The following is a 12,900-nucleotide window of genomic DNA, read 5'->3' as shown; positions in this document are numbered from 1 at the left end:
CTAAATACCATATAGTGCAGATATAGCCTCAGAGGACCACACACTTATCTTTTTATCATTTATGCTTTAAATTGAGTGGGACAAAATAACTCAAGAGTCCTGATTATTTGAAACAATCAGAAATTATAGGACAAGAAGGCCTATAACGAGCCATTCTATTGAAGTACTTCTTTACCTCCACCAGTTGGACTCGCCCATAATACAGCCGGTCTGGTCGGGGGCTGTTCGGATCCTCATAGACCACTGACATCTGCCGACCCTATTTAAAGAGGAAGTGAGTGGTTCAGAACCTTGGTTGGGATGTTTTGAAGTTTATATAATTGATCTATGAACAAACTTCTATGGATCTTTACAACATGGAAAACCTGACTCCAAAAAATAGTTTAGAAATTAATTTGTTAAAGAATTAGAGCTATGGAAACAGAAGAAAAAGATCTAATACAGTTTATTTTTACAAATAGGATATGAGGGAAATTCCCGTGATTGAAAGTGACTAAAAAGGCAGGGGTCAAAACAGTAAACATACACAAATCCCACCATAGTGAATACATGAGGTTTTGCTTCCATTACTGCCTATTGCTTTCTAGGGTGCGGCTGAATCTGTCAAGACTCACAGCAATTCCTGCCTACAGGGCCAAATTTTAGTAGTAGAAAGTGCTTTGATGGATGGATTAGTGAAGAAGGGTGGACAAGGCTGAAGGATAAAATATAAATGGTAAAAACATGCATAGTAGGGGAACTGCAAAACAGCATGCTGGGGCTGGGGCTTAGCTCCACACCCCTTGCCCCATGGGGATTCAGCCTAGTTTATTTTCATCTCCCCCTCAACACACACACACACACACACACTTAACCTATTCCTGTCTACCCACTTCCACTGTTTCTCATTACTGTCACTCTTGAGAGGCTCCTAGCAGGGCAGAATGGGGAGGTCAGGACCCTTCAGCAGTGCCCCCAACTCATACATAAAGCCCCAGCCATCTTATTACAGCACCAAATCCAAAAGAATGTCATTCATTAGGATCCAAGTTTCCAAAAGAAATGCCTCATCAGGGTCACAAATTATTTAAAACCTGAACCTCAGAAACACGCCCCATAGGCTCTTAAAATCACAAGGGTGGGAAACAAAGCAGCAAAGCAAACATTTCATAAGCTAAAATTCTTTCCTATGTGTGAAGATAAAACTAAGAAGAAATTTTGGTCATTACTTCTAGGTGAGTTCCAACAGTTTGTACAATAAACTCTGGCAATAAAAATAGGCACATCAGTGGTCTGAATTACACGATCCTCTACAAAGACTATGCCACTGAAACAGAGCACTGTTAGGTATGCATTTTGATTGTGCAACTACTAGTCCTCAGATGGTCTGCAAAGGTTTGGGGGAGCTTTTGAAACAATAATTCAATAGATTTATTGTTGTAAAACCAAAACACAACACACCACAGTGCCGGAACACAGATATCAACTAAGGACATGGGCCCTCAGCTGTGTGAAGCTTGCTGGTTTCTGTTTCATGGGGAGAGACACAAGAAAACACCTTCAGAAGCTCTCGTTGTAGTGCACAGTTATAGCACATTAACTGGAACTAGCCTCAAGTTGAGTTTAAGGCACCCCACCTGTGTTTAGAGTCCTGGTGTGGCGCTGTGGGTTAATGTGCTAGACTGCAAAGTGTGTTTCAAACACAAGTTGGCAGTTCAAGCTCACCAGCTGCTCCTTGGAAACCCTATACAGGGTCGCTATGGGTCGGAACAGACTTGGACGGCACTTCACAACAGCAACCTGTGTCTGAGGTGCTGTGCATTACCTTGTGGGGTATAAAGTAGGATGTGATAGCAACCTTCCCCTCAAAGAATTTTCTAGATTGCAGTTCTGGACTGTCTCTTCTCAAAATGCCAGAGTGGCTATAGTAGGTCAAATCCCAGATCATTGCACATAACGCCCTCCATTCTACTCTGGCACCAATGGAGTCACTGCAAGTCGGGCTGAGCCTTCCAAGTTTGTTTTCCATGACTTGGCACCACTGACATCAGCCAAGTTGGACTGGTCATCCCTTGAGCACAGCATCCTGCCCTGCACTGTCCTTCTGCCTCAGTTCACCTTATTCCCTGCCCCTAGAAGGGAATTTCTCTTCTTCAGATACATTCTTAAATGCCCAGCTGAAACACAACTGCTCCCAGATGCCTTCTGAGGGCCTCTCAGACTACACAAGCCCCCCACATGTTCCCCTGCTCCTGTGGAGCCTTTTTAGACTGTTCCTCAAACTTGTCCTATTTGGTGAATGGCAGGGATCTGCACATTCCTCTTGTCTCCTCTGTCAGATTACACGCTTTGTGAGGACAGGGATCACCTTGCTCCCCTTTATCTGTTGCTGTTAAGTGTGATCCAGTAAGGGCTCCCAAGGCACGGCTGGTGAGTTTGAACCACCTTCGTTGTGGTTCGAACCGACTTTGCAGTCCTGAGCTCATCCTTCAGTACCACACCAAGACTCCCTTTATGGAGTCCAGCTCCACATGAAAGAGTCAAACACATCTGTTAAGTTAAATGGAAATAATATTTACCCTGAGGCAGTAACTTATGAGAAACAAGTTAAGTACTTTGGAAGGGAAGGGGAGAGAAACCATTTGATAGAGATTGTTCTGGAAGCAGGACCCTGATAAGATGCTACAGAGTCTAAGCTTCCTTTTAAATTTCTAAAAAAATATTGTAAACAAAATAATCCAAACTTTGTAGAGCACCTTATTAAAGGTCCTAAATTTGTATCAGCACCAACAACAATTGCCCTTCTTCCTGCCACTGGGGCCACATTCTGACACATACCGTGAGTTGCACATCTGGTTTCTTTCTCAGAAGAACCATGTCACTGGGCAATCCAAAGGATTTGATTTGGTAAGTGAGATACCCACCATATGAGGAAATCTAAAATTAAATGAAAATGAAATAAAAAGCATTAGAAAAGACAATGTCCTCATTAACTCACATGAAAAGTACTTAGACACATAAAGTCTGTAAAGATGTATATCTTCTCCATCTGTTAACAATGATTACTTCTAGAAAGCTGGGTTGAGGATGGTACTTTTTCTCTTTCTAATTTATACCACTTTGTATCATTTAAAATGTTTATCATGAGCACGAGTGAATTTGACAAACCAGAAGAGACTTCTTGTAAACGGAAAAATAGTTTCCATACTGAAAGAAATAAGATTCTTTTCCTTAGTGTGACCACTAAACCAGAATTTTATTTCAGCCACTGCTATTCTAAGAAATATAGGCCATTGACTTCTTATTTAATATTGGTTAATATCTATCAGGCAAAAAATGAAATTCTAAAAAAAAAAAAAATTTCCTGAAAGCAGATGGTGAATGACTGCAAAATTATTATGAATTCTGTTATTTTTGTTAAGTGCCATCAAGTCACTTCCAGCCCATAGTGATTCTGTACAGGGTTTCCAAGGAGTGGCTGGTGAGTTTGAACCGCCGACCTCGCGGTCCAGCGCTTATCCAAGGCTCCATGCCAGGACTCCCTGTATAATGGATTCTAGTAGATAAGAAAACCATCTGACTACTCCACTAGGGGTCCAGACTGGCTACCACAGCTGTGGAAGTGCCTATATGATGATGATGGGGATGGAGAAGTCAGAGTTTTCTGGTGGCAGAAAACTCATCTTTGGCCCTGATACGTCTCCATGATACCTCTCACTCTTGAAGCAAAAACTACTCGAAAGGGAAGGTATGACGAAGGGTGGTTAAGAAGGGGTCAGGACTCAGAGGCAACACCACCTTCAAGAAAGCACAACAAAGTATCTTGACTAGAAAATGTAAATGAGAGAAAGTGCAGCACTTCAGGAATTCCAGTTTCCAGAATTTCTTCCCTCAAAGCAATAACCTGACAAAGCTTCACAGAGTTATGATCTTAGAGTCTGGAAGTGTTGCAGATAACAGCTTGAATCAGCTTTTTGATATTAAGGATTGCCATTTTGATGGACTGCTGTGGTTTTAAAAAATAAGTCTACAAATCCTTTGATAGCCTGCTTCAAGAAGTAATGATTGATTCCCCTCCCCTTGAATGTGCACTGTACTTTGTGACTCACTTCTAAAGAATAGAGTAAGGTGGAAGAGAGAGTATGTCCTTTCCAAAATTAGTTTATAAAAAGATTTAATCTTCTGTTTTGGGTTTTCTCTCTCTCTCCATCTCTTCTTCCCTCCTTTCCTCTCTTTCTTCTCCCCTTCTCTCTCACAACTCACTTTAGGGAAAGCCATGTTACGAAGACACTCAGGCAACTTATGGAGGGTTCCATATTATGAGGAACTGAGGCCTCCTTCCAACATCCGGCAAGGAATAGAGACCTTTTAACAAACACATGAGTACACTTGGAAGCTGAACTTGTAACTACAGCCTCGGCTCACATCTTGACCACAACTTCATGAGAGATCACCTATCAGAACTACCCAGCTAAGCCACTCCTGAATTCCCAATCCACCGAAACTAAACATGATAAAAATTTTTACTGTTTTAAGTTACAAAGTTTCGAGAGTAATCATACAGAGATGAAGAAGATATTAAGTGAGAGAGAAGTGGACTTATCTGAGACAGGCATCATACCCACAATCCTTCAATCAGAAAACAGAATTTGATATTGTCGTAGTTAAGGTTTCGTATCAACTAGGCTGGGCCAGGATTCTCAGTGGTGTGGCAGTTGAGGTGTAATATAACATAATCACTTCTCAGGTGAGATCTGTTAAGAACAGCCAATCAATTCAAACATTTCCTCAGGGGTGTAGACTGCTTCCAATGTATTAAACACTGGGCAGAGCTTGTTGCTATCCACTGGGTCTGGATCCTGTATCTGGTTCATCATCCCACTTCCAGTTCTTTGGATTAGAGCCAGTGGTGTGCTTTCTTGCCTGTAGATCCTGGGGGTCATCAGCCGACTGCCATCATACCTGCCCAACCTGCCTACCTGCTATCTGACCTGCCAATCTTGGCTCATCAGCCCTGCAGCTATGTAAGTCAGAAGCCTCCAGCCTGACATCTGACTCATGGACTTGGGGCTTTCTCACCTCTACAACTGTGCCAGCCATTCCTTGATATAAACTTCTCTTTATGTGTACATATGTAAGCATCACTGGTTGTGCTTCTCTAGAGAACTTAGCCTAAGACAGACACCTCAGATTGACAAGGCCCTAATATATAATCATTCTAAATGTGAGACTACAGAATCACTTGAGCAGGTCCTTGTGAAATCTATTCCCATTAGAAATTCTGATCTTAAAGGGCATGGTTTCACAATATTGCAAATTTAATTAATGCTGTTGAAATGTACACTAAAAGACAGCTAAATTGGGTAGACTTCCAACAAGATGGTGGACTAGGAAGACTCACTACACATACCCTCTACAACAAAGACACTAGAGACCACATGAAACACATAAGAATAATCCTGGAACCTACGCTCCAGAACAAAGGATAGAAAAATGGATTGAATATTGACCAGGAGAAGAACCAAAGAACTGAGAGAAGAGATATAAAGGTGAGCTTTCAGCTGGCCTGATGTGGCACGGCCATTTTGAACTTTTGCAAGTAGCGTTCTATAGAGACAATGGCCTGACAACACAAAAATTCTGGAGGCTGGCCACAAGAAAGGAAGGATTTTTCCTTGTTCCCCACACTCTCCTAGTGACTAGAAGTGTGGCTAGCCCCCACCCTCACTCACCCAGCAGCTAGTGACATCCCTGCCATGCACAACTCTGGCTGCGTCTGAGGTTGGAGCTGCACCTGGTGCAACTCCCCCAAGTCTGAAGGCATCTGAATGCGGCTGTACCAGATGACCAGAATGTGCAGCACTACATACATATATATGTTGTTGTTGTTAAGCGCCGTGGAGTTGATTCTGACCCATAGCGACCCTGGATAGGATTTCCGAGGAGCAGCTGGTGAGCTTGAACCACTGACCTTGCAGTTCAAACGGCTTTGCAGTCTGACGCATTAGCCCACAGCACCACACCAGGACTCTCTCTCTGTATACATGTATGCATACACACACACACATATGTTGTTATTGTTAAGTGTCGTTGAGTCAGTTCCAACTCATAAGGACCCTGTATTGCTAACTGTAAGACTGGCAGTTCAAACCTACCAGCAACTCCTTGGAAACCCTATACAGGGTCGCTATGAATCAGAACCAACACATAACAATGGCGTGTAACAACAACAATAGGATTTCTGAGGAACAGCTGGTGAGTTTGAATCATCGACTTTATGGTTAGCAGTCTAGTGCTTATCTTATAACACCAAACCAGAACTTCATATACATATGTTGTTATTGTTAAAGTGCGAACTCATACCAATCTTGTATAGGATTTCCAAAGAAAGGCTGATGGGTTTGAACCACCAACCTTGTAGTTAGCAGTCCAGTGCTTATCCTACAATGCCACACCATATCTATATATGGTGGTGGTAGTTGTATGCTGTCAAATCTGTTCTGACTCATGGCAATCCTGTATAAGGTTTCCAAGGCTATAAATCTTTATGGGAGCAGAAAGCCTCAGCTTTTTGCTGTGGAGTGGCTGGCAGATTCAAACTGTTGACTTTTAGGTTAGCAGCTCAATGTGTAACCCACTACACTACCAAAGAGATATTTATGTCTATATAAATATATATGGTTAAGTGCCATCGAGTTGGTTCTGAACCTTGTACATGGTTCCAAGGAGCAGCTGGTGGGTTTGAACCACCGACCTTGTGGTTAGCAGTCAATAGTTAGCCTTCTGCACCACACAAGTGCACCATACAGATAGATGTACTATTGTTAAGTAAGTTGAGTGGGTTCTGACTCATGGTGACCTTGCATAGAGTTTCCAAGGAGCAGCTGGTGGGTTTGAAGAGCTGACCTTGTGGTTCAAAGTCTAGTGCTGATCCTATTGTGCCACACCAGGCGTCCTATATATACAGTGATGGCAGTGGTCATGTGCTGTGGAGTCGATTTTGACTCATAGCGACCCTGTATGGAGTTTCCAAGGCTGTAAATCTTTACAGGAGCAAAAAGCCTCATCTTCCTCTTGTAGTTTCGAACTGCTGACCTTAAGGTTAGCAGCCAGACTTGTAACCACTACGCTACCAGAGCTCCTTATATACACATGCACATATATATTTAATGTATCCTTGCTAAAAAGAATGCCACCTGATGATGCTCCTATAGAAGTCAACATGTCTGTCCTCATGAAATGACTGTGGATGATCAAGCGCTGGGATAATTGGTTATAATTTAATTAAAGGAAGAACAGCCAGTCAGTCATGAGTTGTCTCACTGAGTGCACTGAGGGTTCTGCTTACAAAAGTTGAACTGGGTCCTGTACCTCTTCAATAAACATATGAGTCACTTTTCAGCATTTGTTTTTATGACAAGGCATCTTTCTTCTGCTTTAAAAGAAAGAATTCTCAGAATTGGCATTTAAAAGTGGACCTATTCTACGTGCAAAAGATACTATTTAAATGGTTGCTTCCCAGGAGGAAAACTCTTAGTCATCAAGCAAAAATCGAGAAACAGTGTTGTAAATAGGAATTTGTTTGCTGGTGGGGTAGTGCAGGTAGGTTTGGGAGGTTCTAACTCAGCAACTCATGGCTGAAGGTAGAGTCGATCTCTTCTTCACTTTTAACCAGTAACCTGTTACCATGGCACTGACTCTGACCCATGGCGACCACAGGTGTGTCAGAGTAAACAGTGCTCCACAGGGTTTTCAGTGGTTGATTGGTTATAAGGAGATCACCAGGCCTTTCTTTTGAGGCACATCTGGATGGACACAAACTTCCAACCTTCTGGTTAGCAGCAGAGCACATTAATTTTTTGTACCTTTCAGTGACTCCATTTTATTCATCTGACTTTCTCAATGCTTCCTTCTAAACCCACTATAGATAATGACAATGCAGTGGAGGAGAAGACTCAGAAGGACAGGGTGACATTACCTTATCCCCCAGGTATGAAGGAGGTGCAACCCAGGACACACTGAGAACTGTTGCAGGCAGCTCTTGGATGTCGGCGACCACACTGTTGCTGCCAGGGTTGAATGAAGTGGGGATGTTCACGTGATCTGCCGTCTCCAGAAGCCAGCCCATCATATCAACAAACTGTAACACAAGAGCCAGGGATGCAAATGTGTAACTGGGGCATCAGGTATCATAGAATGAGGCATGCGACAGCTATTTTGCTTGCAAAGGCTTCCTGTGTGTGTCTCTTTTGGGGCGTCCCCTCAGACCTCCATGATAGTGCCCCCTCCCCACTACAGTTCAACCACAAGTTCTGGGATTGCAGAACACATGCATATGTAGTTTATCTTGGTGTCCCAGCACACACTTGGTTCTTGGTATTAAACAGATGCTCAATAAATGTTTGAATAATAAATGAATTACTGTCTGAATAGTAACTAGGGCTCTAGGGTTGTGGCAACATCATAATGGTGGGCTCCTTATAGAGGAAATGTGATGAGGAATGTCGTGGCCAGCTGCCACTATTTTTCCTCTAAATGAAGTAACACAAAGGAAACCAGAAGTTAAATATGAAAGAAGAAAAAAGTCAAAACTGACAAGACTTAGGTTAGGAATAAAGAGTCCTGGTAGCATGGTGGGTTATGAGTTGGGCTTCCAACCACAAGGGTCAGCAGTTCGAATCTACTAGTCACTCCATAAGAGAAAGATGAGGCTTTCTGCTCCCTTAAAAATTTATAGCCATGGAAACCCTACACAGGGTCATTAAGAGTTGGAACCATCTTGACGGCACACAACCACCACCACCACCACTAAGTTAGGAATAACGCTTTCTGATTCCACTTGGAAAGAGAGTACTAGAAAGGAGACTTCAGAATACATTTACAAATGAATTGGTTTTCCAAAGACCAATCTGTGCTCCTTTGAAGAAGCAGACAGTAAATACGTAAAGTACTCTCCTTGAATAGAAGACATTTCTTATACAAAGAGAGCCTGTATGAGCCTCTTGGATTACTAAAACTGCTGGTTCATGGAATAATGATGACAGCAAATATTTCAGTTTCAAGAAGTTAATTAAAAAGTGTGGTGGTGCCCAGGAGACATCACGGCAAGTGGTTGGGTCCCCTCAAGGCAAACCTCCTTCCCAGACTCAATGGGAATACACGAGCAGACATGCACTCTGACTGGGGACCAGGCTGGTCACCTATAACAGGAAGTGAGGGAAAAACAGCAATAAGCCAGCAAGCTAAGCCCTACCAAGTTCAATAGACTCCTGTAAATCTGGGTGGAGACCTGGTTGGCCAGCAGTGTGGCAAGACCTGGGGACTCCTGGGCCCAGAGTCAGTGACATAGCCAAAGAGGACTAGAGTGGAAAGTGAAGGGTTCAGTGGATAAGAAGTGAGGGCATATGCACAAGAACACCCACTTGCAGATAATACCCACTTGACCTGGCTACAATGACTGGATGATCAGAACTCAACTAGAAGAAGAAAAAAAGAGTAATCTGATACAACTTGATGAACTTTACTTACACCTCTGGATGCTGTAGCTCAAATGAGGGAACAAATCTTTACAGCGAGATCATTCCCACCCACTCGATACACAAGGTAAACAGGGATGGGCAACTTGGACATTGGCTACCCAAAACGGGGGGCTACAAAGGCAAGAAGTGACTGGCTTACAAGCTTTCAGGAGGAAGCCTAGATTAAGAGGGTGCAGAGGAAGGTAGAATCTTCACTGAGTAGTATCCAATCTGTCTAGGCGGGGCTGATGAAAGGAGATGGGGATGGCACACATGTGACACAATAGTGAATAATTGCTATCAGGACCAACGGTGAGGGTTGGAAATGTAAAGGTAGACATTTTGTAGCAAAAGGAAGGGAGTGGTTGACTTTGCAGTCCAGAAGCGGAGGTCCCTGAGACCATCAAGGGAGAAGAACGGAGGTGGGACTGTACCCAGAGAAGCAGTGACACCAGAGATGGAGGCAGATGGAGAGATGGAGCAGCTAGGGACTCTAGACACAGAGAGGGAGAGGGGCTGTGTGCTGACGACCAGAGGGAAGGCTCACAGGGTACAGCCTCTGGTTGGTTGATGATGCATGGAGGGGATTGTAACCATGGCAATGAAATGAGATACAATAGGACAAATATAAAGCTACTGTTCTCCCATGTAAACTATCACATAATTCACAATAAAACATTTTTAAAAAAAGTGGTGGCGGTGGTATGTTGTGTGTAGTTGGTTCCGACTCAAGCCCTGTATAGGGTTTCCGAGACTGTAAATCTTTATGGGAGCAGAAAGCCTCGACTTTATCCAACGGAACAAGGAAAATATATGTGGCATAATAAGTGAAAAGAAAACTAAAACGGGAAGAAGATATAAGGAAAAGAGAAATGAGAGGGAAAAGCAACAAAAACTCAGTTGATTTGTTGTTGTTCGGTGCTGACAAGTTCCGCTGTGACTCACAGTGGCCTTCACAGAATGAAACATGGGACAGTCCTGCATCCCGTCGCCACCGCTGCTGTGTTTGAGTCTACTGTTGTAGCCACTGTGTATGCTACGAGTCGAAACTGACTCAATGGCAGCAGGTTTCCATTCATTTCCCAGATATTAACTGAGCACCTACTGTATCCCAGATCCTGTTCTAAGACTGGAAATGTATCAAGGAGCTTACCCACTAGTGATGGGGGAAGAGACAGGTAATAAACCAATTTCAAAACTAAAAGTACAGTACATCAAGGAGTGAGAAATATTGGGGAGAAAACAAAGCAGTGAGGGCCTAGAAAGTAACCAGTTGCCTACTTTATGGGGTGTGGGAAGGGAAGGTCCCTCTGAACATAAGACATTTGGAAAGAAGCCTGGGGACATCTGTGGAAGGGAACAGAGAAGAAAATGTTTGCCATTGTAAAATATTAATATATAGAAAGTTCCACAACACTTAATATGTCATGTTGATTCTTTCCGTCAATCTGAAGTACTAAAAAAAAGGAAGCAAAAACACTTCCATTCCCGGGATACCTTAGTTCTTCGCTTATGTGTACTGGTACAATGATTAGTCACTCCAAAGCAAAAGCAGCTGGTACAGCCCTTGGGATTGGCTGGGTCCAAATAAAATGATCCTTCTCGACATACACTGCAGTGTGTACCTTCCACATTTTCCTATTGATGTAGAAAATGAAATGAGATCATTCCTTCTGCAAGTGCACTGTTTGCAATCAGATACTTATACAAATTTAACACCAACGCAAGGTATTAGAACACAGTTGTTAGCAAAATACTAAAAGGTATGTAATTGCTAAGTATTTGTACCACATGATTATTAAGCATTTATACCACACACAGATGGAAGAACGAATTCCCTAAATATTTTGGGACATCCTTTGGTATTTTAAAGGTATGTTACAGCTCCAGAGAGACTCACAATATTGGGAACCCAATTTATCCCACTTACCACCACCTTAAAACAACCTCCAGAAGTGGAAGCTTTTCTATCATCTGGTAAAACCCTATGAGTAAAGATTACTCATCCAGGAACAATGGTCCAGACAGAAATAGGCTACAGGGAACCTATGTTATTGTTGGTATTAACTGCTGTTGAGTAGGTTCCGACTCACAGCGACCCTGCATAGGGTTTCTGAGGATGAAAGTCTTTGTGGGAGCAGAAAGCCTCATTGTTCTCCTGCAGAGCAGCTGGTGGGTAAATAGTTCAGTGCTCATCCTACAGAACCACAGCACTTCCCAGGGAAACTACAGGTGTCTATAAATTCTAGACGAAAGTCTACACTTGCCATCAAATTCTTAAAGGGGTCTATGACCTTTAAATGATAACAGGGTTCTTCCATTCTAACCATTTCTGTCAAATGAGACGCTGTTGTTGTTAAGTGCCATTGAGTTGATCCCTCTTCATAGTGATCCAATTCATTCCAAGGAATAGCTGGTGGGTTAGAACCGGCAGCCTTGTGGTTAGCAGCTCAGTGTTTATCCTACAGTGTCACACCAGGAGCCCATGACTATCAATGACTACTAGTCATGGACTACTATAGTCCATGACTACTATACACCTGATGAAAATCTCGTGTGGAAGTCAGTCCCATTATCCATATATTTGTAGACGTTCACTCAACATGAAAGATTTCTCACTAATGGAAGTTGATGCACCTGGCTATAGCATTCCTGGCCTTGACATGGTTCATCTTACCTTGCAGAAGCAAACTCCAGTTCCTGGGTCACAGACTTCTGGCTCCGTTCCTTCTCTGTTGCAGTTGCAGGGGACACAGTCAGGGAAGTGGTAAAAACCAGAAAAGCACCGGTCACACTGCCGCCCTGTTATCCTAGGCTTGCATCTTCACTCAGACAAAAGGAAGAAAAAGTTCTCGTCATCTTTCTAAGCATAACTCTAAAGTGTCCTGCTACAAATCAGGAAAGAATGCTTTTTACAATAATCACTCAAAGGTTGAAAACCTTAGGGGGAAATCTAAAAAGAGAAATGAAACACCTACTCCCAAAAAACTACAAGAAACCAAAAGAGACTTACATAAATGGAAAACTATACCATGCTAATTGATAGGAAGAATTAACATTGTGGAAATGTCAATACTGCCCAAAGTGACCTATACATATAATGCAATCCTGATCTAGAGTCCAAAGTCATTCTCTAAAGAGATGGAAAACTAATTACCAACTGTACATGAAAAGGAAAGAGAACCTGAATAGGCAAAGCACTATTAAATAGGAACAAAGTAGGAGGCTCAAACTTCCCAATCTCAGAATGTACCACACAGTTATGATAGTCAAAACAGCCTGGTACAACAGACACATAGACAAATGGAACAGAACCCTGAACCCGGAAGTAAATCTCCCCACCTATGGACAGCTGATCTTTGACAAAGGGCATAAACACATTAAATGTGGAAGAGATATTCTC

At 42.7% G+C, this 12,900-nt stretch overlaps 1 protein-coding gene across 1 annotated transcript in view; it reads right to left on the bottom strand.

Annotated features, from left to right (window-relative positions):
• The window catches only part of LAMA3 (laminin, alpha 3), a 368,228-nt gene that overhangs the window by 109,034 nt on the left and 246,294 nt on the right, over window positions 1–12,900 (bottom strand). The window contains exons 33-37 of the mRNA XM_006835121.1: window positions 12,175–12,319; window positions 10,995–11,135; window positions 7,958–8,119; window positions 2,818–2,916; window positions 176–259 (exon numbers count right to left, since the gene is read on the bottom strand). Coding sequence (XP_006835184.1) covers window positions 176–259; window positions 2,818–2,916; window positions 7,958–8,119; window positions 10,995–11,135; window positions 12,175–12,319 — 631 coding nt within the window. The remainder of the gene's footprint in view (window positions 1–175; window positions 260–2,817; window positions 2,917–7,957; window positions 8,120–10,994; window positions 11,136–12,174; window positions 12,320–12,900) is intronic.

This window comes from Chrysochloris asiatica, unplaced genomic scaffold (genome assembly GCF_000296735.1).
Source record: "Chrysochloris asiatica unplaced genomic scaffold, ChrAsi1.0 scaffold00015, whole genome shotgun sequence".
In the NCBI taxonomy this organism is placed as follows: domain Eukaryota; kingdom Metazoa; phylum Chordata; class Mammalia; order Afrosoricida; family Chrysochloridae; genus Chrysochloris; species Chrysochloris asiatica.
This window is presented reverse-complemented; position numbering and strand designations above follow the sequence as displayed.